We start from the raw sequence: 24714 nt of genomic DNA, 5'->3' as shown, positions 1-24714 counted from the left end.
TGCTCCTAACTTCACCCGACGTCTCCTCGCCGCAAGATAAACATCATAAATGCATTGAAATGCCATTGCCAAGTTGTGCTATCAGTCGGTGCCGCTTTGCAGCTAACCAAAAAAGAGCATCGGTCCAACCGATGGCGATAATAACCAGTGGCCAAGTACATACAATACATATAGTAATCGCAAATCGATGGGCACGGCTCCGTCTTAGGGATTCATACATATATACCATATACCATAAACCATATACTAAGGTATAACATATACCGTTACCCTTTATGCAATTACAAGTACGTGCAATTGCAGGCGAGCTTAATTAGAGAGCCCAAACGGAAGAAAAGCAGGAGCCATGGAGCACTTGACTGCTCCGCTGACTGACTGATGATTATTTATCACCGTCGTGAGTCGTGCGACAATGACACGAGATAGCCCAAAGAGTAGAGTTGGCCCAAAGTCAGCAGCATCGTTAGCAACATTTTGTCTGCCACCAGGCTGACTGACTGACTGACACAGGCGGACCAAGTGCCCCCCTTTGCCCCTTTGCCCCTTTGCAATCCAACCGGCTATATAGATAGACCGTTGGACAGATGGAGCAATGGACACCTGGACACGTGGACGGACTGACAAACAGACTGGACGACCGGGCACTCAATCTTTCAATTTGAGCTGCACTTCAATCAGTTCGGCTCGGTTCACCCCGGTTCAGCGTCATCATTTTGGGCTGACGTTCTGTGAGAACGAAATTAGTTTCCAATCAGAAGAAGCGCCTCATGTACAGCCAATGCACTGAAAATAATTAATGATTTACAATGCATTTTTATGGCCTTAAGTGGTTAATTAGTTTGGATTAGAAGGTGATAAAGTGAGTCCTGTTTTCAGAACACAATATATCTTAGAAGGTGCTACAACTATGATATGTTAGCTTCTTAAAAATACCCTACTATTTAACTACTCTTTTTTACGGTTGGTAAACCATTGAGTGACTCGTTTAGTTTGGCATTAAAATCGAATTCGATGCGCTGATGGAGGCATTAGTATTAAATCTCTTATCGAAAATGCATTTGGGATGTAAGTTCCAAGCCATGCGGATCAATCTCATCTACTTCACGCTGCTTTGGGCATTCTTCTTCTCAACCGAAGTATTTGGAAAGGTTAAAATACGAGAGTCCGATATACGACGTATAACAAAGATGGGAAGCTACAAGGTACGCCAAGGTAGATATTTTCCAGATATTTTCCGATCACACAAGTACTATATCATTCATTTTGCAGAAAAATGTTTGTTCATACCCAGCTATGGACGCTGCAAAAAACATATCGCAGTATATGGCTACAACATTATAACCAATCGATGCTCAGAATTTACCTACAGTGGCTGCGGGGGGAATCCCAATCGTTTTATGACTGATAGCCAATGTCGAAACACTTGCTATGTGGTTCCAGCGAGGAAAACCGTCTCAGAACCGGACTATTATGCCGATGACGGTGTCACAGAACCGATGCAAGTGGATGAAGAGGACGATTACTAATTTGTAAGTTTGTGCATAAGTTCTTATACAAAAAATATAAGCATGTTGAGCTAACACATTTCATGATTATGAATTTTACTTTAAATAGTCATAAGTCATTGTCATAGTCATACACTGAGATCAGCTTGCCTTTTGGCATTTTAAATTTCAAGAATTTACACTAAAACACTCCTAATCAAATCGGTCTCATGAATTACTTCAAATGGCAAAGTTAAGCAATTTATGCCTCTAAGTGCATTAATAAATTGTTACATTTTTCTTGCCCCACCCCAGCAAGAGATACTCGTATTCCCGATTAGCGTTGTGTATATACACATGAGTGCATGGCTAATGCCCAATTTCCAACCAATTTGTTCTATGCGGAAGTTGAGGGACCACAAGTCGCATACTCAATGCAGCGGAACTAAACCATTAACGCCTTAAAAAACGCTCAATGCTCGTACATTCTAATGACTTTATTATGAGCAATGCAGGGCAGCAACGAATACAACATGTAGTCATAAGTTGTTGCAGTTGATGCTGCACCAGTTGTTGCTGCTGCGCTGCTGCACTGCCGCACTGCTGCACTGCTGCACTGCTGCACCCACCCAAAAGTGACGTCAGGGTGCGGCGTAGTCATCGCAGATCGGTTTGGCGGCTTGGGGCCTTTCAAGTGTGCAGTTAGCTGAAATGAATACCGGGCCAAATGCACAGACCGAACCCAAACGCAAACCGAGATCAGGGCATGACAGTATATCAGTTGACGTTTCTCGGCTGGCGTTGACAATTATTTATGGTAATAAACAGTTCCGCTAAAGCCTGACACTACTCGGCTCTTCTATCGCAGGCACTAAATCCCAAGATCCGAACTTATTCGAAGCCCACATAATGCGCCACTAATTGCTACGAACTCGATGTGTTACAATATACATAAAACTTTACGATTTCCACAATTGAAATGATCGCTGGCAACGAGGGTTATTAAATATATATATATATGCAACTTGCGGGGGGCGGAACAATTCAGTTCAGTTCAGTTCAGTTCACAATTTGTAAGGCAACCAAAGTTCGGTTTCATTGTCAGCAAGCAATGGCTAAAAAATGGCAAAACAAATGGCCGGTGTCTCATTAATGCCACACAATGGTGGCAGCCAACGGCGTCCAAAATATGCAACATTCATCAATCACACAGCAAGCAAGCCAAGCTGACCTAAGCTGATGTACACTGGAAAAAATGTATTAAAATCGATACAATAGAATTGCAACATTATTAGTTTGAATGGTTTTAATTTTTTTCTGATCCTAAACTTCTTTTATTCGTTTAACTAGCTGAACATCGTGTTAATATTTCTATGATGAATGGAATTGAAAAATATATACTGAAAAGTTATTTTTCTCAGTGTCAATTGTTTGAAGCGTGGCGCACTCTACTGGCCAGCGAATGAAAATGAGTTCACGCGCTGCACTTGAGGTCGAAAATGGTCGATGGAGGAGGGGCGGGTACGGACGAGGGGCAGTTGGCGGACCGACTGTGTGCGGATTGATTTGCTTGGCGCATTTTCAAGTCAATTACACATATTTGTGGCATTTGCGGCAATTGAGTATGAAAACTCATGCGGTGGGTCGTTGCAGCAGTCGTAGGTGTTGGCCGTCTGTCTATTTTATTTGTTTGCGGCTGGGTTTGTTTGCCAGTGTGCGAATGTGGCATGCCACAACAACTCGCCGCATGTGTCCGCCCACCAAATGTTGAGGTTTTTCGGGGCTGACCAAGTGAGTCACGTTGGCAGTCGGGGCGAGCCACATATAACTGCATATATAGCCATAACTCATGTCCCAGTCGTTGCACAACGAACTCGAGAGCAATGGTCAACTGAGGGGTTAATGAGGTATCTCTATTTAAACAGGTAATAAGAACAGATAAAGAATTTTACTCGTTAAAACGAAAATGATATGTGCAAGTGTCTGGTTAATGAGAAAAAAAAGAACTCACTCAAATGCAGTTCACTCATTTTCATCAAAACGGGCAACAAGGTGTTAATTGCTCTTATCAAAACAGCTGATGGACAAAGCTTTGATCAGCCGAATCCCAACCGAAGCTTTAAAACAAAACAAAGGTGTGATAAGAAAGCTCAACAGGGCGCATGCGTAATATCCGGAGAGCGAGAGAAATGCCAGCGAAAGCTCAGTAACAAACAAAGTGATGTCAAGATGGGCTGAAGGGCGCCAGAGAAAAGGGGTTCCACAAAAAGTTACTCATATTTTGTTTACTACATGAGTAGTTACAATCGTGTTTATTCTCTGCTGTTTGGTGTATAGCCGGGAAACGACTACGTGAGAAATTTATTTAGTTGAGTTTGGGAAACTTGTGGTGACTGCGAAATATAAGCTAGTAACTGTGGGAACTGGTCACATTTCCGTGGAGGAAAGTGTTCAAATTGCAGTGGTTCGCCCAATTAAATAGTTTATTTACTCATTAAATTATGTAAAATACGAATTGCGGCGAATTCAAATAAACTAATAACTATCAAAAGAGAACTAACTAAAATTTCCCAATACAGCAAAATTTATTAAAATAGGTTAGTAATAACTAAATGTGTGGGTTCTATAACAAGCATTTTAACACAAAGGCATAAAATAGCAAAACTAAACATATATCAAAAATTTAACGACCGTAAGAAACAATAAATTTTACTAAGATACAGTTATTGACCACATTCGCGAATATTTAAGTGAGTAAATATAATGGCTAACTTTAAATTTTTAGAAAAAATAAGTATTTTTATAAGTTTTTTAGCTAGTTCTTCAAGAGAAGTTTATCTAATCGCTTCTGTTTACACATCGGTAAATATTCCTAATTGCGGCGCCCCGAGATCTGCCATAGATATAAACCAGATCCACGAGCCCATTTGTCGGGTGCATTCCTTGCACAGATCATTAATCACCTGATCGAGTCGATCGGTAATTCAATCCACTGCATATATCGAAGACAGAACTCTGGTATTTATTTAAAGGCGTGTTCCCTTATAGACTGCATTCCCCGCCCAGTGATTGCAACTATTTATAATACACTCCGCTCTCCGCCAACAAATATATCCGTGCACATACGAGTATATCTAAATTTCATCTGACTGTGCGTCTTTCGGTTTCGCACATGAAGATACGTAAACAAAAGCGTATCTTCTCGCCCCCGATATAAACAACAAACAAATAGATATATTTTGTTCTCCCCAAGCACTCTCTCAGTTAGAGAGAAATTTCTGCCCTATAGACGAACTCAATACTTCTTCTGTCGAATGCTCAACGAATTTTCTCCGCTCATTCGCCCGCATTGTGTGAGTGGCCAAAACAATCAAGTGAAAGCGCTGAAATTGTATTGTGGTGCGCCCAGCGCATAGCTCATAAACAGAGAAAAACAAGAAAACAAAAAAAAAAAAGAAGTCGCAAAGTCGGTGAAAAACTTTCGTCGGATACTGTGATACTGTGATACTACTGTGCTGCACAAGAGCAAAGTGCACGGCGCACGGCGGAGAGAGAGAGTTCGCAGCTCCGAGTTCCAAGTGTCAAGTTCCAAGTGCCAAGTGCTATCTGAAAATTATTTTACGGAACTAACGCAGACCCCGGGGCCTCGAACTCAGTTTCAGATTCACAGTCAGCGTCAGTCGCATGCGAGAGTTGCTGACGGGCGGAGCTGAGAAAAATTCGGAATCGGAATCGGAAAAATCGGTGACGAGACGAGAAGATATAGCACAGACGGAAACTGAAATCCCCGAAAGAAAAATGTGCTAGAGAAGATGTGCGAGTCTGCGAGTGTTCGAGTACATAAATCGCAGCGAAATCAAATGAGTTTTATTCAATCAACGAAGAAAGTCCGCCCACCAACGGAAGTGCTATATATACGTTTATTGAGTCTGCCATCTACGACATCCCGAATAAACTAAGCGAAAAGGTAAAAGCGAAAATGTGTGTGTATATGTGTATATGTATATGGGGGGAAGTACACGCCTTTTTAGGTGCACTTTAGGTGAAATGCTAACTACGAAATGCTTGAACCCCTTAAATGGGGAATGTGCATATGGGAAAGGTAAACTAAACTGAAAGACGGAAAGTGTGATTTGCCAGACGACAACTGGGGTTTTTTTTTTCAGTCATCAGAAGTGGCAGCGCAAATGTGCGCTGGGCTTTGGGCCAACTTTGCCTAGGGTCAACATCCTTTGACCCAATTATGGCATAGGAACTGCACAATCTCTGCTGCCAATTGGCAATGTTGCCTTCTGTTTTGTTGTGGTTCCGTCTGGTTGGCTGGTGTCAAGCCGTTTATAATGCGCCTCAATTTCCGTTTGCCTTTCTTTTGGGCCTGGCCTAAACGCATCCCCAGTAATAAACCCCCTCTCTTCCTGCCCTCCTATTATCCTTGCTACTGACACGCCTCAGAGTTTTGCAAGCGAAAAATTATGAATAGCTTGTGGGGTGCGGAGGAGGGCAGGACATTGGGGCTTTGGGATAAGGACTCAGGGGACTAAGGATATATGCGGGGGCGGTTATGCGGGTGTAGTTGGTGGTGGGCGCGGCAGAGCAGGCGCACTCCTTGCAACTCTCTCGTAAACTCTCTCTAGCGCGCTCTCTCGTAAACTCTCTGGACGAGGACTCCAAACCCCAACCCCAAGGATGTGCCTAACCTACCTTTTGTTGAATTTCATAGTATGTAGTATGATAAACGTCGTAGGCAGCAGTGTGAGTGTGTGTAAAACCGCTGTGGGAGTGTGTGTAAGCAGGTGATTATCTGTTGCCGTCGTGTATTTATCTCATTGAGGCATTCAAAAGTGGAATGCATACCGCTTTTGGGCGCTTTTAACGTGCTTTATCACGTTATATGGCGAGTCCTTAAAGTCGGGACTATGGGCATAATATTGAGTCATTCTGCGCAATATTTAGCCCAGTCAGTCAATGGTTCATTCAACAAGTGACTGATTCGTATCTGTATCTCACATTTCACATGTTGCAAAAACTGTAAATTTTTATATATTAACATGCCAGCGGAAATAGCTATAATTAGTAAACACTTGAATGATGACGAATTATGCGGCTATTATTATTTTCTAGCTTCAGCTTTACATGAGTTAATATTTCAATGGTTGCTGGAAAGTGTTAGTAAATGAGTAATGGCTTGAAATTTATTTTATTTCATTGCATATATTAAGAATTTATGGAACTCCATTTATTTGGTTTCCACTGTCACATTGTGAGCAGACATTACTGGCTTTATCTGCATCTCGCAGATGCAATGTGAAATGTGTCACGTACATATCAAAGATACTCGAAGATATTCCAGCGCGTGAAAAGCACTTCATCAGGAGCAAAGCTCCACTCGACAGCCTCTGACTTCCAATCCCTCCACCAGACCACCCACCATCCTGCTCCAGCCTTATTGTGCAATTTTTTTTATGGCAAGCCCTCTGTCGATTGAGAGCTGCGCGTGAATGGGTGGTTGGGTGGTAGGCTTAAATGGAAAGACGGGCTAAAAGTCATTAGGGCTAAGAGGAGAAAAGGCGACCCGCAAAGGCCTGCGAAGCCACAAAGCCGAAGGCGTTTTAATGAAGCACACTTGACAGTCATAATTCATTTGCAGCAAATCAACTCAGGACAGGCAGACAGACAAGTCCCCTACCAAAAGGTTGGGTCTTGTCCTTTAGCGATGAGGAGTGCAGGGAAGTCCATTAATGGAAAGCCATTAGCACACAGGAAGAAAACGTTGTCCTGCAACTTAAAAGGGTGTGTTTCTTGTCCTGAGTTATTATCATCAAATTATATTTAAACTGTTGGTTTCATGAAATTTTAATAGAAATATAAAAGATATATTTGGATATATATTATTAATGTGAATATTGTTTCTTGTTTCAGCCTCTTTTTTAACAATGGGCAAGGATCAGGAGTTCCTGGAGGCGGCGCGCAATGGAAACATTTCGCACATCGAAAAGGTGCTAACACAGAAGGCGAAAAGGGCAGGACCGCTGGCCAGTCTGCGTCGTGGCACCGGGGTAAATGTCCAGGACAGTGGTGGCTACTCCGCCCTGCATCATGCCTGCCTGAATGGCCATGAGGATATAGTGCGTCTGTTGCTGGCACACGAGGCCTCGCCAAATTTGCCGGACTCCCGGGGATCCTCGCCACTCCACTTGGCCGCCTGGGCTGGTGAAACGGAGATTGTGCGGCTCCTGCTGACGCATCCGTATCGACCGGCCAGTGCCAATCTGCAGACAATAGAGCAGGAGACACCACTGCATTGTGCGGCTCAACATGGTCACACGGGAGCACTTGCCCTGCTGTTGCATCACGATGCCGATCCCAACATGCGCAATTCCCGGGGAGAAACCCCTCTGGATTTGGCCGCACAATATGGCCGATTGCAGGCGGTTCAAATGCTTATACGTGCCCATCCGGAATTGATAGCACATCTGGGCACCGAGGCCTTGGAACGGGGCACACCATCACCATCGTCGCCAGCATCGCCGAGTAGAGCCATCTTTCCGCACACCTGTCTGCATTTGGCCAGTCGCAATGGGCACAAAAGCGTGGTGGAGGTCCTATTGTCCGCCGGAGTTAGTGTCAATTTGCTAACTCCATCGGGAACTGCACTGCATGAAGCAGCTCTGTGTGGCAAGGAGAATGTGGTCAGGACACTATTGAAAGCTGGCATCAATTTGAATGCCACAGACAATGAAGGACGCACTGCCCTGGACATTCTGCGCGAATTTCCACCGCATGTCACCAAACACATTGTGGCTGTGATCAACAGTACGTATGCGTAATTTACTTGCACATGCTCTTATGACATGGTTTTATTTTAGTAAAAGTTTCATATGGTGTTCACTTCATATAAGTGCATTAATACTACGTATTAGTGCAAAGTAATATATAAGCAAAGCTGACCCGATTTATACCTATGTAATTATACAATGCAATGCAGATAAGGAGAGGTCTTTTGTTGTTTATTTTCTTGAAAGTCATCACATAAGAATGCATGTGTATATATATCCATTATATTTGTTGATGAGTATCATCCAATGTATCTCTTCCTTTTTCCACAGACTTCCGTAACCAAATGGATACAGATGAGGGCGACGAGGTGATCTACAGGCAACACTCCGGACCACCCAATTCCGGACGTGGCCAAAACAAGCACCATTCGCAACAACAGCCCCCACTTAGCAATCACTACCATTTCAACTCCAACAATCACTTGCTGAATCATTCGCACTCCATGCAGCAATCCGGATACAGTAAACAGCGCCTGAGTGCCGGAAACGGTGGACCCTACAACGGAGGCAAGTCCTTGGACAGTGCCCTCCAGCCGGAGGATCGTTTCTACCAGGATCTCAACGCACACTCCCCACTGCATAGTCAAAAGTGAGTAGAAAGCTTCAATCTTTATACAATTTACTAAATATTTGTATATGCAATTCTTAGTGAAATGGGTGGTGGCTACAGTGTGAGTCCCTCCTCATCGCTGAGCAGCTTTGAGCCGGCCTCCGTTTCGCCACGATCCCGCTGCTCCACTGGTGGCCTTGGCCAACCCATGCATATGAGCACATTTGCACCGGCTGGTCCTCCAAAGAAGCCACCAAGACGCAACCTTTCCGTTTCGCCAACTCACGCAGGACCTGGCCAGCAGTTTAGCTATAGCTCCCCATCCAGTCAGAGCCAAAGTCAGAGTCATGGCCATGGTCAAAACCAGGTGCGCCGCCAGCCGGCCAGCGAAAGTCCCTACTCCCATCAGAGCCATGGAAGTGTTGGCGGTATGAGTTTCGATGAGACTCAGTTGAGGGAGCGCCAACGGAATGATCGTCTTTATGCAAGTGCCAGGCAGAGCACAAGATCCGCCATCGCCGGCGGAATGAGCCTAAGTTCAAGCAGTAAGTTCTGGAGATGATTTCGAGTCGGATGGATCTAATAACTTTCTTTTGCAGATGACATGCTGGACCGGCAGTGCAGCAGCTCGGAACTGAATAGCGAGACAAGTGTGCCCAATTCGAGTGGGGATTCCCCGGCTACCAACTCCATGAAGCGACCTATTCCAGCTCCTCGAAGTTCAACCACCAAGCTGTCCAAGGAGCTCCTCAAATCAGCTGAAAGTGCTACCCTCAAGTCCTATAATCCCAATCGAAAACTTAAACGGAATCGGAACAGCAGGTGAGTGAAGATTAAAGTTGTCATTTCATATGACTTTGTCTAATTTCCTTATGTTTTAACTATGGTTATTAGTATAAAACCGGTACTAAAGCAGTATTTCGAAATATTTCAGTGGTGCAAATGGGGCAGCAAAATCCAACGGTGGTGACGAGAATTGCGAGGCCAAGCAGCAGATACCCAGTAGCCCCACACACTACAAGCAGCCACCCACGCCGGATCATCCGCCGCCGAGCTCCAGCCAGGCGGAACGGACCATCCATGAACGGATTAGGCCACTTAGCCAGGAGTACAAGCGCAGATCCGCTCTGCTCCAGCTCCAGGCAGCTCAGCAACTCATGATCGAAACGGGCTCATCACCTTCGAAACTGTTGCCCACGTTAAGTACTCCTGGCTACGATTACGATGATACGGTTACGGTGGTACCCCGCTGTCCGGCTCCATCCTCCGGATCGCTGAGTTCCAGCATTTCGTGCTCGGATCACAGTCTATCCCATTCCACGGACTATGTGGAGGAGTTTGTCAGCGATGTACCCTTTGCCGGTCTATTGAAAGGAGCCTCCCAGCAGCTTAAAGAGCAGCCCGAGGTGAAGTTAAAAATCCAGGAGGAGAGCAAGCCGCAACAAACTTTACCAAGAGTGCGTCCTCCCATTCCCACCAAGCCAGCGATTCCGGAAAAGAAGTTCGCCAAACCGCCAACAACGCCAACCAATCAATCGCTGGAGGCCAATGGAAATTCCTCAAGCGATGTAGTAATCAAACCTCCACGATCACCTTCCAAGTCACCGAGCAAAACCTCCAACAAATCTCCAGTCAAGTCACCAGGTAAATCGCCAGCAAAATCACCAGGAAGTGGTCACTCGGCAGCAAGGAATTCCATAAATCTCCTCAGTCCCTTTAATGCGGAAGAGGCGCGCAAGAAGATCTCTGAGATTATCGAGAACTTTGGCAGCGGCATCCTCAACACCAGCATTACGCCCACCCATGATATCGAACTGGACTTTGAGGACATGGAGGTGCCCAACGAACGAAGGGAATTGGCCACACGTCTCCGCGCTGCAGGATTACTTCATCTGGAGCGGATACTGTTCGAGAATGGTTATGATAACTACAAGTTTGTGGTAAGAACCTTGACTAGAACCTATTTGGTTGTAAGATGAGCTAATTGATATTGGTTTCTCTTCCAGAACAATGTCTTTGAGGAGCCGGACATTCCGCTACTCCACATTCCCGAACGAGATGCCCCCAAACTCCTGCGCTTCGTACAGAGTCTTCCACCGGCAGAATTCCAACCGCAGGTGCCAGTCAAGACGCAGCAGGAGAACAAGCAAATGGGTGTGGCCACCCTACAGCAGTGGCTCAACACCATTGCACTGCCGGAGTACCTGGAGTTTTTCAAGTTGGTATTCACTATAAATACCCCTATGATCGCCACTTCAAAGGTTTTCCTGTTTACATTATCTTGTAGTAAGCATCTCTACAACACAATTGAGAGCGTGTGCGGAGTGTGGGATGTGGAGCTCCAAACGGTGCTGGAAATCAACAAGCTGGGCCACCGGAGACGCATCCTGCAATCGCTGGCCTATATCCGCCAGATGCGCGACAGTGACTCCAAGTCGCAAAAAACGCCGCTGGGCGAGAACAATGAAACCAATCAGCTGACAACGAATGGCAATGGAACTGCTAGGGAGGCTCCACCCCGGTTACCCGCAAATCCCGTACATCATCGCAACTCGATCACTGGCTATCGCAAGAGTCGGTAAGATGATATGATCTCTCTGTTTTGGAAACACCTTTCTCTAAGCCAGATGTTTTCCATACCATCAAGACCCGCTCCACCACCGCCGGCACCACCAGCTAGAAAGACAGCCGCTCTGCAAATACGGGCTCCTTCGGAGCTACTGCTGGGTCTACCGGCCAATCTTAGGACCACCGAATGGCGCCACTCGGCGCAGACTTTGCTCAACGAGCACATCAATTACGAGGTTCAAGTAAGTTTACAAACGATTGTAGATCCTAAGGTTCACAACTGGTTTCCCTTACTTATAAACTACAAATGTTCTTTACAATTACAATTAGCTATATCTTTTTTAATTTTTTTTTCATGACAGTACCTCGGCTCAACGGTTGTGAAAGAACTACGTGGCACAGAGTCCACCAAGAAGTCCATACAAAAACTGAAGACCTCAGCTGATGGTGAAGTCAAATCGGGGTCACCACTCTCGCTGGCAATTTGTCACCGTGGCGTAGAGTTCAAGGACGTGAACAGTAAGGTGGGTACTTTAGAATGTTAATGTAATTTGGGGAAGCCTTTATAAGAGTTTGTACATAACAGCGCACCATTTGCGAGCACGAGATTCAGAACATCAATTGCGCCTGCCAGGACTCGGAGGACTTGAGGCACTTTGCCTACATAACCAAGGAGCAGGATCTGCACTACTGCCACGTTTTCCTGGTCGAAAGCACTGTGAGTATTGAAGGGGATGCATGCCGACGAAAGTATACATCTTAATACTAAACCCTTTGCAGGACCTGGCCAGCGAGATCATTCTGACACTGGGACAGGCCTTCGAGGTGGCCTATCAACTGGCACTACGCGATGGAATCACGACCACGCCAGAACTGCTGCTGGACAATGGAATGCTGCAGGGCGAGTATTGTGGCGGGAAATAGAGCCAGGACCTGGCCACAGGAAAGCAACCATCGCCGACACCATCGGCACCACTCAGGCCAGGTCACAGTCTCAGTCACAGTCTCAGTCGCAGTCACAGTAACGGTCGCAGTCACAGTCGAAGTCGCAGCCTATGCGCCAAACTATTTTGCCTCACAAACTATGGGGCTCTGTTCAAGTTGTAGTTAGAGGGAATTTTTGTAAGGCAACTAGTAGTTTGTAGTCCTTGCGCATTTGTCTTTTATACGAGTGGGAAAGGGGGGTTTTTTCTAATTATTTAACTATTCAAATGGCCAAAGAACAAACTACAAACGAAACGAACAAAAAAGACTCACAATCAACAAAAGGCACAATTTTTTTCCAATTAAGAGAAATGCACCAAATACAAAAAAATGAAGACTTTATTAGAGCTTCACAACTTCCAAGTTTAACAGAAAGCTTTCCTTTCCAATCGACTTTATTAATAGATCATTTTGCAAAGAAGAAACATCATTAGAACATTTTGTGAAAAAAAAAACATATTGAGATATTGCATTTATGTGGTATACAAGATAAAACGATATAAAACAATAGTAAATGAAAATGTTTTAGCAAATTTTAACATATAAATGAATGGAAAATCACGTTTGGCGTACGAGCGAGCAAATTAAAAAGATATTGGCTTATTAAACAATTTTATTAATGTTGAATGCTAAAGGCAAATAATTAAATCGACACAGAAAGAGCAATGCAAAATCATATCCCGCATTCATGAAGATCTATAACCTATTGGCTAATCACATTTACTATTATATTATACATATATACATATGACTAACTCTAATATTGATATGTATGCGTGTTGTTATATAATTTTTAATTGAATATTTAAGCGAATCGAATCGAATCAAATCAAAGGACAGACAACGCATCACGTTATAAGCAGAATATTGCTTACAAAATGGTAGAAATGAATTAATTGAGTGCATCGATGTGACGACGAGTCAGCCGCATTTGAAATATGCTTTTGAGAATATTTTACGAATTTTAAAAATAACTTTTAACTAGTCCCTTAGTTGTTACGTAAGCATTAATCAAACCAACCACACGTGTATTTGCATTTATTCGATTGTAAAATGTGTTTTCGTTTGAGGCCAGGCCTCGTTGTTATAGCTTTCATTTTGACTTGATTTACATATGTATGTTTGTACGTAGAATACTACCTATGTCTTTGGATTTAGGCCAAAACGAGGCGTTTTCTCGACCCTTCTCTATCGATGTATGCGAACGCTTTAAATGTTAGCCTGCTTGTGGTACAACAGATTCCATTAAGTACCTACCTACTCAATACAAAATCGAAGATTATTACAAATAAAGAACTCATCTTAATCCAACTTTCTCTGGGCAGCAGTTTGTTATGCCATAGACACGCACATGGAAAATAAATCAATTTTATTAAACTATATATACAAAAGTCGTACTCAAACCAGCCTAGCCCATAACTAAAGAAATTTAATACAAGAAATAAAAAAAAACCCACATATATACGGCATGCAGATTGCAGATGGCAAAGTTGTGACAATGCAAATTCAAAATTTTTAAGTGTTTATCCGAAGCAAAAGAATGAGCAAAAACTGAAAATGATGGAAAAATACTAAATAAATACATAATTAACTGAGGCCACAAGTTGTTTAACTATTTCCTTTTTTTTTTCGACGGGGTCAGGCGGCAATTTAAACGCCTCGTGATGTCAATTAAGGCCCACTTTCCCACAGGCCACGGTATCCTCGGTTCCAGAAAGTGGACAAGGATTGCAAGGGGGAAAATCAGGGAGGGGGGTGCGCGGAAAACCTCGATCAGTTACACAAAGGCAAACGCGTAAATGCGAATTTAATGTGAGCCGGTTTGCGGAGCGGTGCGATATCTTGTTGGTTTTTTTTTTTTTTATTATTTTCTCCGGCTAAATGCGTTAACCATTTGATCATGCGAATATTAATTGGCTCTGGCCAACACCGAAGCGCAGCTCGGGCCTAATGTTGTTGGACATTCAATAGGCGAAGATGAAGATTCAAGCCAATTCCAGCCAGAATGACGTCGCAATGTCTTGAACGTGAGCTTCACATCGGCAAATCCAAAGAGCCAAGTCGTGTATATGCGAGTGTTATGAGCCACGAAAATTGAAGACCTTTTACCATTTGAGATAAAATCTTTTTAAAACGAATTCGCGCATAAAATCTTTAAGCGATTAAGTATTAAGCATGGCTATGTGCTTTTGATAACATCTTAATGAGGTATTAATTTTCATACTAATTAAAGAGGTACTGAATACAACGTTGTGTGTTTTTATGAACAATTGATTGCTTGAGAATTATTATATTTTGTTTTTAAAACGCAACTACTACTTTTAAGCAAAAATATAAGTTTTAGTTTTTTTTTTAAATTTCATAAATATTTTGAAGTCCATTATCTTTATTTTTTAAATCGTGTCACGTTTGCATCGCTGGTCGGCTGCATTTGATGCCTCATCTCGAGCTTAGCGTTCGAAAATTATTGTCTATCCGTCTCACTCGCGTGCAATTTGTGGCGCGCAGCTTATCACAATTTCATTATTATTTTTATTATTATTATTACTATCGCTATTGGCATGGATATGGGTGTGTGTGTGTGTGTAGTCAGCATCGGGATGACCAATTCATATCCCCCATCCCATCAATGGCCATTTCTCCGTCTGTGCGTTTATTTGTAATTGAAATTGCGTGACTTTATTCTTTGATTTCGCTATTGGCATTGCGATTGCCATTCTGGCCATAATGTGCTTTTTGCGTACGAGCGGCGAGTCAACCTGTAAACTTGCACATTTTGGCCCCTCATCGGTGATTTATGCCTCTAACGGCGCACAATAAAGCCCAGAGAAATGAACAGAAAACAAAAACAAAAAAAAAATCTGGTGAGCAAACTTTACCGACGAGAGCTTTTATTCCGCTACTGCCAATGCTGTTGGCCTGGTCCAAATGCCAGCAAGCAACGAATATTTGCCCAGCCCTTGACAATCTAAAGTTCCGCCCCTGTGGGGGGAATTATGTGCTTCTCGTTTTGCGTTTTGTTTTTTTTTTTTTTTTTTGGTTTTTACCAGGGCGGATTAACAATACATGGCAGTGGAAGTGCGCCGGAGCTGGTGAGAAGCTTTCCACTGCTTGTTCTGCCCTCCAGTTTTTCATGAGCGCCGGCTACAAGTTGTACCAAAAAAACCGCCAGACGCCAACGTGGTCAAAACGAAAGCGTTTTAGGTGTGAAGTTTGTAAGTTTTCGGTGCGACAGCTGGTATTTGTTTCTAGGCAATAAAAAATACTGCAGTTCACTAAAAACTTTTTTATAAAAAACAATTTTTTTTAATTATTTTATACCATGTATAAATCAAAAATAATTTTAAAGTGTACGAGTAAAATGGCCAATAAGAGAGAAAGGTGAGCGTTGAAATTTGCATTGAATTTTTTTGGACACAATGCAAACGTTGGGTAAAGTAGGACATTTGCCTTGAGTTTTGGTAAAAAAAAAAATCGGTTTATATTAATTAGCGAGAACAAATCGGGATTGAATTGTTGCGCAAGCTTTCTCGCAGTTTTCCTTGGTATAAAAGCGATTTTCATTGCCGCCACAATTGGAGAAAACGAATGGAACGCACTCTTGTTCCTTATTCGAAAAAGCCCACATAATGCGATGACCTCCGCATTTACCAAATTCGTAGGGAAGATAACAAAAAGCTTTGGAAAGATACTCATTAATGAAATACTAATTGCCTTTTGTGAATAAAATAATAAAATACTTCAACTTACCCTTTCGTTTTTCAGCACTCTCAACTGTTGAGAGCAAAACCGCCAAAAGGCACAAAAACTGGGTAAGCAGTTTCATTTCAAAATGCACTTGAAAATGTATTTCATTGGGTATTTATACTCTTTACAGCTAATGAAAATCTGTTCTGATCTACACAGGTAATTGAAATCGAACACATTTGTGAACTAGTAATTTCCTTTAAACAATGTATATTTAATTGTTAAATTCAAGTATATATATTCAATTAATTCCCATCTTTTCTTCTATAATCAGCTGAACGTCGAAGTCCTGTCTTTCGCACCTTCTTCCAGTCGTATTTGCCACAAAATTCCACGCAACTTTCCTTGGTATAGAAAAGGTTGCCATTGCCACCACAATTCGAGTAGATAAAAACTTGACACTTGGATTTCTTGGGGTTGTAGAACCAAAGTTTCCGACGACCTTTGCACTTTCCGTATTCCGAACTTTGAAGGCAAATTTCTGCAATTTATTACATTTCTTAGTTTGATTATGGTTAAGTAGTTTTATACAATATAATCAACAAACTTTTGCGAATATTGTACTGCTCCCTTTCGTACTGTTCCTGTAGTGAATCCGAGTCCATGTCGATAGCCAGGATCACAGTTGCCAGGCAAAAAATACATAAGATTGTCAAACGCATTTTGATTCTTGGAATATGAACAAAAATCTGATCAAATGCTTTTTATATAGCCAATGGTGTGCACTGCAGGAAAATAATAAAAATTTCAAACGTATATGTAGTAAATACAAACTTACAAGGTTCATTTAATACAACTTAAACGTTTTTCTCAGTGTGCTATCATTAAGTCACTTGATGAATTGTTTTCACAGTATGGCTTTTCCACCAACTGTTTGCGAAAACCAGGTGATAAGTGCGAAAAGTGGGAAAAACGTATGGGATCGAGTAATTGCACAATGTGTAATCGTGTGGACAAAAATTATGCGACCGGTTGGCGAGCATGCGAATTCAATTAAATTTCTCAATAAATTACAAGTGCAGAAAGATAAATACAGAAAAACTGAGTACAAATAATCGCACGCGTTTCCACAGGCGCTTCAGTTCAGATGCATATAGTTAAATATCTAAAAAAAAAAAAAAAAAACAAGCTAACTGGTCTGGGCCGGCATTTAAACCGGTACTTAGCACCCCGATCTGTGATCTGTGATTACGCAAGTGCAAGTGCGGTGCAAGCGGCGAACACGAAAACATCACCTTAACTCACCCGAGATCGCCCGAGATCACAACTTACGCACATCACACATACGCCGCGTTGTACGCAAGCGAAAATGAAAATGAAAACGAAAATGAAAACATCGGAAAAACGACGCACAACTGAAATTCTAGATCAAGGCCACGCCCGGCTAGGCCCATAAATATAAATCCACATCGCCACATCAATGTACGTTTGGCACACGCAAAATGCGTAAACTAGTTTGTTTGGCTCCAGGAGATCCATGGAGCGGGAGGATTACTGGTGGCAACTCGCCCAGTCGCCAAGGAAGCAGTGCGTCGTCGAACACAACGAACACGATAAATTGTCAGGCGAATGCATTTTGTCACATTTGGTTATTTTGCATTTGTAAATTACAAGACAAAACACTTAGCAGTCGCCCAAGAAATTTGGGTTGCAACGCCACGGCACCCAATTACACATGAAAATGTATCTGACTTTTTTGCTTGTAGAGCGTGGAGCCGAATGTGGAGCACTTTTGCTTACTTAATTTATTTATTAACGCTGGGAATAACAGTAGCTAAAAAAAAAAACATAAACTGTAGTAGTAAGTATTTTAAAAGTTTTACAGACCAAATGTAGCACATTCAGAAGATAAAGATACATTATAAAAAAATTAAAACCATTTTTTGTTAAGTAATATTTATAGCCTAACTATTTAGTTGCACAAAACTGTGTCTGCAACTTTGTTAGAAGTTTGTTTGGCAAAATATATATCTGTGCTCTTATTTCCGAAACGAATTATTATTGAAATGCCAAATAATTTATGAAAACATTTAATTATTTTCAATGCCAGCAAATGGTTTTTCCTTAGGGTTCCGATTTGAAAGCAAAATCGGCCATTAAGTTATGGCACAGCATTAGCCAAGTGAGCAGCATTGGCCTTCGCCGGAGTGTCGGCCTTCTATAAACAAATAATATAAATTATTAAATAAATACAGTTAGGTTTGGAATTGCGACCGGAGGCCATGACAATTTGCGCTGCAAATCAGGCTAAAAACTTTAGCCGAATTGATTGCACATAATTTGAATTATTTAAATGTGGCATTTGACTTTTCTTGCCACCTTGCAATTATGGTCATTTTGATGTGACCCTTGGGGCTGCCAAGGCCAGGAAGTTGGCTTATCGCCACTTTATGATTGATGACAGTTGGCTTTGCGAAGGTGCTTTTCTTTTTTTACTTTTCTGTTTCTCCTGCTATTTCGGCGCTGACACGCAAATGAACCACATGGAAAATTGTGCAATTATTGCTAATAAAAATGTTTATGAACCTGTTACCTGTTACCCGATGCCAGCGATGACTTCGCTTCACCGGCCAGTGATATGAATCACCATAAATCTAAGAGCGGTATAAATGTTTATCGCAATTTTATAATCATCCCCAGCCAGACCAGGCCAAAACCGAACGAAAAAGGCCCACTCTGCGTGAACTGGTCAGATAAGTGCGCGTGAGAAGTGCACTCGCATAGGAATAGTTAAAAAAAAAAGTTACAAAAGTTATGTATCCTCGAGATACCCTTTATTTCTCACTATAACAGCCAAAGAAATTAATAACTTAAGGAACTCGACATGATATGACATAAATATATAAGCATAAAGTTTAAGTTAAGCTTGTTTTGAAACTGCAATAAAAGTAGCCAGTTGGATAAGAGAATGTTCCTCGAAGTAGAGTATCTGACTTAGTTGAGCTTTGGCCAGTTCCGTATGCGTTTTATGACAGGCAAATTTTTACAGCAGCGATTGGAATGGCCGAGGATAAAGAGCCAGTCTGGGAGAAGAGCAGTAGGTTAATTAGCAGGAAGCAGGTGGATGAGGTGGAGGAGGAGTTGCCCCACGAATTGCGGCAATAACGCATCGGAATGCCCAAAACGACAAACTGAAACTGTAAGCGGCATTGGTGGAATGGCCTGGCCATTGGCATTGGTAACGAAAAATCCGTTGCATGTCCATGTCCAGGACTCCTGGGCTCTGGTCGCTCGGCCAGACGACGTCATGGTTAATTGGGCATTCAAATGTCAAGTTCAATTTTGGGCCACATTAGCGTTACCTATAAAAGGGCCGTTCGCTGTGCGCTCTGCATAAAATGAGATTTATTGTTGCATTTTCTCTGCTACTGGTGGCAATGGTCCGGTGATCTGGGCCTGGCCCAAAACAATTGGCCAGAAACTCGTTGCCTTGCCCGCTTGCCAGTTGTTTGCCTTTTTATCGTTTTCGCCTTTGAATAATTCGCAACCAGGGCATTTGTATAAATTGGAATATTGTTAGACAACAAAAAAAATGCAAGTTAAATTTGCGAATTGCATTTACATTTGCTGCACTTTTTATTTATTTCTTATTTTCATAAACATTTGGCTTAAATGTGACGTTGACGTGCCACTTCCGCTTGATCTAATCGGGCTCAAGTTGGACTGCTTTTTTATCAGCTCTCAAATGCTCGGAATGAAAATATAAAATGCTCGCAATTAATTTCAGTTAAATTGCTTGCTTCTTAACTATTCTAAGTGCAGCCAACTGGACCACCGAAAAGTAAAATAAAATCAATAGAAAAAAAAAACAAAACGCCTTACTGGCCAACGAGTGAGCTTTAAATCAAAAGTATTTCGGCTGCAGTGGTCCGGGCATAAATCAAACGATAAGTAAATTAAAAGCCATAAATTTGCAATTAATTTTTAATTTGTGCAAATTGATAGCCATCAACGTGTTGAAACTGCCAATAAAAAAATTGTGCCAAATAAATCACCAAACCCAAACAAAAACCCGTGATCCAAAATCTGGCATGGAAACGCCTTTAAGCTGGATACAAATTATTAAATGACTTTAAGCGTATTAAAGGATATCTAAGAAGTTACCAGGTTCATAAGATTCGATAAGAAATTTACAAAAACAACTGTAAAAAAAATAAACAACTGTAAAAATTACTTTTCAAATAGTAATCAAATTGAAAGTCATCATCTTCTGAAAGTCACCCAAAACTAATAATTCCGCAAAAAGGTAGGAAAATCTTTGGCATTTACTGCAGCAATTTCCCAGGATTATTTCTATTTCCATGGCATTGCAGCGTTATCATCTGGCCAAGAAATTCGTCTTGGTCAGGCGAAACACCGGGCCAACAATCAAATTGCATTAGCCGCAGAGTCTCTGGTTGATCTCACCACCGTTGCAAGCCATATAAAATGCCCCTGGCTACAACCTACGCATTGTGGCCAATAAACAAAAGTGTGAAGTTCGCGCGGAAAATCACCTTGGAAAGGTGCACAACACGAACTTGCGACCCTGAGAGGATGTTGCCGGTTGCAAGTTGCAAGCTAGGCTGCTGCTGCAGTTGTTGCAATGTAGCCAGCGAACATTATTGGATGTGATTAATTATGCTGACATTAATTCGGCTAATAGAAATATATCTCGTTGCGTTGAAAATGATGTTGACGTGATTGTAATTGAAGTTGTTGGCCCATGGTGTGTTGCCTGTTGTTTGCCTTTAACCCGGCTGAAAGAAAATTGCCTTCACCGCTGCGTGCTGTGCAGTTTATTGCAAATTTGTTTGTATTTATGATAATTGATGGGAAGAAATGGTGAAAAGCGCTTATGAAAATACATTTTGGCAGCGCGCATTAATCAAAACGATAATTGGCGACTGTTGTTCCGCCGTTGTTTGCTTTCACGCCAGCTACATGGCCATCCGATAATGATAAGGCCAATTGGCCAATTGTGGATGGCATAGTCACAGCTTTTGGCCCGAAGTGTTTGGCCATTTGGGAAAGTTCTGGGGTTGTGTGCCAACAATTAAGCAGAAATGTCCGGGCCATATAATCAACTCGAGTCGAGCAGCGGCCTGAGTTATTTGCCACGCAACGTCAACGTATTTAAATCAATTACAAACAGCAATTTGCCGGCAGCCCCAACTATCCTCCCCCCTTTTACCATACAATCAAGGCATGCGTTTGTATTACAGATGGGATGACAACCAGAAACAACCTGAATGGCCACAGTGCACAGTGGGCTAAAAACTATGCCTTTGTGACAAATTACTAGACTAAAAGCGCTTGAAAGCGCTTAAAGCCAACTGAAATATTCTATAAGTTATTATGAAGTAAAGTTATTAATGTCATATGAAGAAAGGTGTATAGATCGTGTAATAAATTAGAAATGCACTTTTTGTGGCACATTTGTAATGGTTTGCCCACAGTGCGTTGTTGGTCGTGTTAAGTACGCGTGAATTAATGTGTTGCCAGAGTCAGTACGTCTTTGCTCTTGCGGGCAGCATCTGCCCCAGTCAGTTGGCCACGATATTGCCGATTGCTCTGCCCCCTTTTAAGCCAAGAATTTAACAGCCAAAGCGCCGCCTGGCCAGGCTAACTGGCAGCCTGGTAACCAGGCGTCGCGTAATTTACGTCGATTTGATGTTGCCAACATAAATTTATAGCGCGCACATTTTTCGCCAACGATTTGTTGCAAGCGTCGCCTTCGTGTTGCTGCTGCTGCGATGTCGCTGATGATGCTGCTGCATGTTGCTGCTGCTGCATCTGCTGCTGCTGTTGCTAGTTGCTAGTTGCTGCTGGCGTGCTTTGATTTCGCAGAGCAGCAGCCAACGCAAAAATGTCGCAATACAATAATGAAAAAGCAAGAAAACTCATGTTGGCATGCGGTGGTTGTTGAATTTTTCGCAAGCAACATTTTTGCCAGAGATTTTTATTGACTGAAGAGGCCGCTGAAAATTAAGCAGCAGCAGCAGCAAATGCAGCAACCGACTTTTTGAAGAGGCGCCTGCGTGCATGAAATATAGTGCTACACCTAGAAAAAATCATAGATACACGTTTTCAATTCAAAAAGAGATGGGATAGTCATTAACTAATGAATAACTTGAACTGTACATTTTTCTCCCAGTGTACTTGGGGCACATTTGTGCCTGTGTTGCATGACATGTTCGAGGAGCAGGAAGTCGTTTTGCGTTTACTTTGCCTTGTGTTGGCCACATTTATGAGTTGCTCACGGCCTGCAGTTGCTGGTATGTTGCAAGCGACTGGCAAGCATGCAACGTGCCACTTGTTGCTGCCAGTTGCCGGGCCAAAGGATAATGCCAAATATGTTGCATAGTGACTAATTCCGAGAGAACCCATCCCTAAACAGTATACAGTGTCTAGCCCAACAAATGATGTCATTAGTGGCAGATACAGCACACGCAATGGGATATTAAGAAATTAAGTGGCAACAGTTAGCAACTCGGCGGCAACTGTTGCTGCTGCTGTACTGTAATGGTTGATGTTGCCACAACTGTCCCGAGGGCAGCACGCCAGTCTAATTGCAATTGGATCAGAGATCCATGCAAATTGTTTTGCCATGCAAAATGTCTGGGAACATAAGTAGCTGCCACATGGAGGAAGTTACCAATGCTGTTGGGTCGCGGTGGGTGATGTTTTTTTTTTTTTTTGGGGGGGTACCCAGCTCCGCCTTCCCAATTACAGGCGATACCTATTGCCAATTGACAATCGGGGTTGATCGCAGCCAAGAGCGAGTGATTTATGCACCGCACCATTTAAAGTCCGCGGCGGTTCCATAAACAAATTGTCGCCGTGCTCTCTAAATGGCCATGGCTCTCTGCCGCTGCCATGAAATTGAGCTGTAATTGAATTGCAGTTGCACTCAGGACTCCATTGGGCCACTATACGATGGGTTAGGAGACTACCTTTGTTGGGAAAATTAGAAAAAAATATTTCAGAATTAGAAAATTCGAACTAAATCCAAAAAAAAAAGGTTCATCTTTATGTGTAAGATTACAATATGAAGAGAGATTTATAAAAATCCTTATCAACTTCATTTCACTTTAAAAACTACCATGGTTGTAGATAGTTTATTTCTAATAATTTTATTTAGAATTATTTCCGAAAACTTCAATTTTATGCCACAGTGCGATTGTTGGCTCATTCGATTTTTTGGCCATCTCGCAATTTATTGCACAGCATTTCACAATTAAAACACCGGCCAGCAGCGAGCCACGTCATTAGTTTGGGCCCAAACAAATATGGCCACTGGTGTGTGTTTGTTACGAATTCAAACATTTTAACATTTGTTTTGGCCCGCTGATAATTTGCTGACTAGCTGGTTGGCAATGCAACAATGTTGTGTCGGCCCAAAAGCATTTGCACACACATTTGCCCAATCATTCCAGTTGTTTGGCAACAATACAAATGCATGTATAATATACAAGAGAGCACACTTTTTCAATCGCCTGGAAGTTGATCTATAATTACCGAAAACTGAAAACTGAAAAGTGAGGATCGAGGACCGAAAACCGAGCCCAAGTATAAATATCATTGTCAAATGCGCTTTTAATTGATGTAGACAGGCACCGAACACATTGGACAGCCGAGCTGGACACTCGAGTTGGCCAGGCTCAGTCGATCTGACAAGCTCACATTAGCAATAAAATATCTAATTGGAGTTTTCCCCCCATGAAGCACACACACACACCCCCCTCCCCTTTGGATTGACTGGGCCGAATGAAAATTTCATTTACAACCTGGCCGGGGTAATCGAGACTTTTGTTTAGTTGAAGTTTCTGTTGGTTTTTTTTTTTTGATTTTTTTTTGTATTTTTTGTTCGCCGTTCGTGTGGCTCTATAAGGCGTGATTTATGCCTTCCCCTGCAAATTTATTTCGTTTTTAATGAGTAATTTACACAAAATTGCATTAATTTGGCGGCCAAAGCCCAGACGCACGACAAGTCATGGCAAATTTCTGACATTTCCTTGATTTATTTTTTCTAAATAAAATACAAGCAAAATCAAAATCGAATATCAAATGGAATTGGAAATGTAAATCAAATACCTATTGAGATTTTTTCGTAATTGTAATTGTTCAATTTGAATTGGCTTCATTCTTTTGGTAGGCCGGGCTGCCAAGAAAGTGTTGCCAATTAACGCAAACATAGCGGCCAGTTGGAAAACTCGGCGTGTTGCAACGATTTCCATATGCGAAAGCAGTGCAAATAGTCGCCTTGCATCGCCTAAGTGCCCGTGGAGATGATTTAGTGCCCAGCCATTTACGGCCATCTATGTACGTATGTATGTATCTATGCGAATGTGCGAGCAAGTAAGTGTATCCGCGGGATACACATTTTAATTAATATGTACAAGCATCACCTAATGAAGCCGCTGCTCCAGACAGCCGGCCAATACGTGACCAACACGGCTGCCAAGTATTTTTGGTATTTTTACAACACCCAAGCTGCCATTGGAGTTGCACTGAAAGAAACAAGGGGCTTAAAGAGCTGAAAGGCAAAACAGCTATCTAGAGC

General features: G+C 42.3%; 4 protein-coding genes and 1 long non-coding RNA gene across 8 annotated transcripts; 3 read left to right on the top strand and 2 right to left on the bottom strand.

Moving 5' to 3' along the window:
• Positions 1-1052: 1052 nt before the first annotated feature.
• On the top strand, positions 1053-1578 carry CG31515 (uncharacterized protein). The gene is made up of 2 exons (NM_170074.2): positions 1053-1212; positions 1270-1578. Exons 1-2 carry the CDS (start codon positions 1080-1082, stop codon positions 1524-1526), a joined length of 390 nt encoding a protein of 129 aa, NP_732865.2. The 5' UTR covers positions 1053-1079; the 3' UTR covers positions 1527-1578.
• Positions 1579-5173: 3595 nt separating this feature from the next.
• CG4393 (uncharacterized protein) lies at positions 5174-14023 on the top strand. Of its 3 annotated transcripts, none has more exons than NM_001300555.1 (12): positions 5174-5451; positions 7404-8297; positions 8591-8909; positions 8970-9415; positions 9470-9692; positions 9805-10810; positions 10877-11088; positions 11158-11448; positions 11518-11680; positions 11801-11962; positions 12025-12156; positions 12219-14023. In NM_001300555.1, the coding sequence occupies exons 2-12, from the start codon at positions 7418-7420 to the stop codon at positions 12360-12362; spliced, it is 3978 nt and encodes a 1325-aa protein (NP_001287484.1). In that variant the 5' UTR covers positions 5174-5451; positions 7404-7417; the 3' UTR covers positions 12363-14023. The 3 variants fall into 3 exon arrangements, with proteins under 3 accessions (NP_001287484.1, NP_651143.2, NP_001287483.1); NM_142886.2 differs by having other exon boundaries at positions 12219-12740; NM_001300554.1 differs by lacking the exon at positions 5174-5451 and adding an exon at positions 7130-7274 and having other exon boundaries at positions 12219-12740.
• Positions 14024-15705: 1682 nt separating this feature from the next.
• Positions 15706-16248, bottom strand: CG42828 (uncharacterized protein; the record flags this gene model as incomplete). The annotated part of the gene is made up of 2 exons (NM_001202342.1): positions 15706-16100; positions 16173-16248. The coding sequence occupies 2 exons, from the start codon at positions 16246-16248 to the stop codon at positions 15907-15909; spliced, it is 270 nt and encodes an 89-aa protein (NP_001189271.1). The 3' UTR covers positions 15706-15906.
• A 102-nt stretch (positions 16249-16350) lies between these two features.
• On the bottom strand, positions 16351-17027 carry CG42827 (uncharacterized protein). Of its 2 annotated transcripts, NM_170073.2 has the most exons (3): positions 16948-17027; positions 16717-16894; positions 16351-16650 (listed from the first exon to the last, which is right to left on the bottom strand). In NM_170073.2, exons 2-3 carry the CDS (start codon positions 16829-16831, stop codon positions 16415-16417), a joined length of 351 nt encoding a protein of 116 aa, NP_732863.2. In that variant the 5' UTR covers positions 16832-16894; positions 16948-17027; the 3' UTR covers positions 16351-16414. The 2 variants fall into 2 exon arrangements, with proteins under 2 accessions (NP_732863.2, NP_651142.3); NM_142885.3 differs by lacking the exon at positions 16948-17027 and having other exon boundaries at positions 16717-16841.
• A 274-nt stretch (positions 17028-17301) lies between these two features.
• On the top strand, positions 17302-17945 carry lncRNA:CR44322 (long non-coding RNA:CR44322). Its single transcript, NR_125236.1, has one exon. It is a non-coding gene; the product is annotated as a long non-coding RNA:CR44322 (long non-coding RNA).
• Positions 17946-24714: the final 6769 nt, after the last annotated feature.

The sequence above is a fragment of the Drosophila melanogaster genome, chromosome 3R (genome assembly GCF_000001215.4).
Source record: "Drosophila melanogaster chromosome 3R".
Classification (NCBI taxonomy): Eukaryota; Metazoa; Arthropoda; class Insecta; order Diptera; family Drosophilidae; genus Drosophila; species Drosophila melanogaster.
The sequence above is the reverse complement of the archived record's forward strand: the minus strand, read 5'-3'. Positions and strand labels throughout refer to the sequence as shown.

Coding starts and splice junctions, on each gene's coding strand:
- CG31515 (NM_170074.2), top strand. CDS start 1,080: ATGCGGATCAATCTCATCTACTTCACGCTGCTTTGGGCATTCTTCTTC. Junction 1,213..1,269: donor AAGCTACAAGGTACGCCAAG/GTAGATATTTTC, acceptor TTCATTTTGCAG/AAAAATGTTTGTTCATACCC.
- CG4393 (NM_001300555.1), top strand. CDS start 7,418: ATGGGCAAGGATCAGGAGTTCCTGGAGGCGGCGCGCAATGGAAACATT. Junction 9,416..9,469: donor AATGAGCCTAAGTTCAAGCA/GTAAGTTCTGGA, acceptor TTTCTTTTGCAG/ATGACATGCTGGACCGGCAG. Junction 11,449..11,517: donor ACTGGCTATCGCAAGAGTCG/GTAAGATGATAT, acceptor CATACCATCAAG/ACCCGCTCCACCACCGCCGG.
- CG42827 (NM_170073.2), bottom strand. CDS start 16,831: ATGCGTTTGACAATCTTATGTATTTTTTGCCTGGCAACTGTGATCCTG. Junction 16,651..16,716: donor GCAGTACAATATTCGCAAAA/GTTTGTTGATTA, acceptor AATAAATTGCAG/AAATTTGCCTTCAAAGTTCG.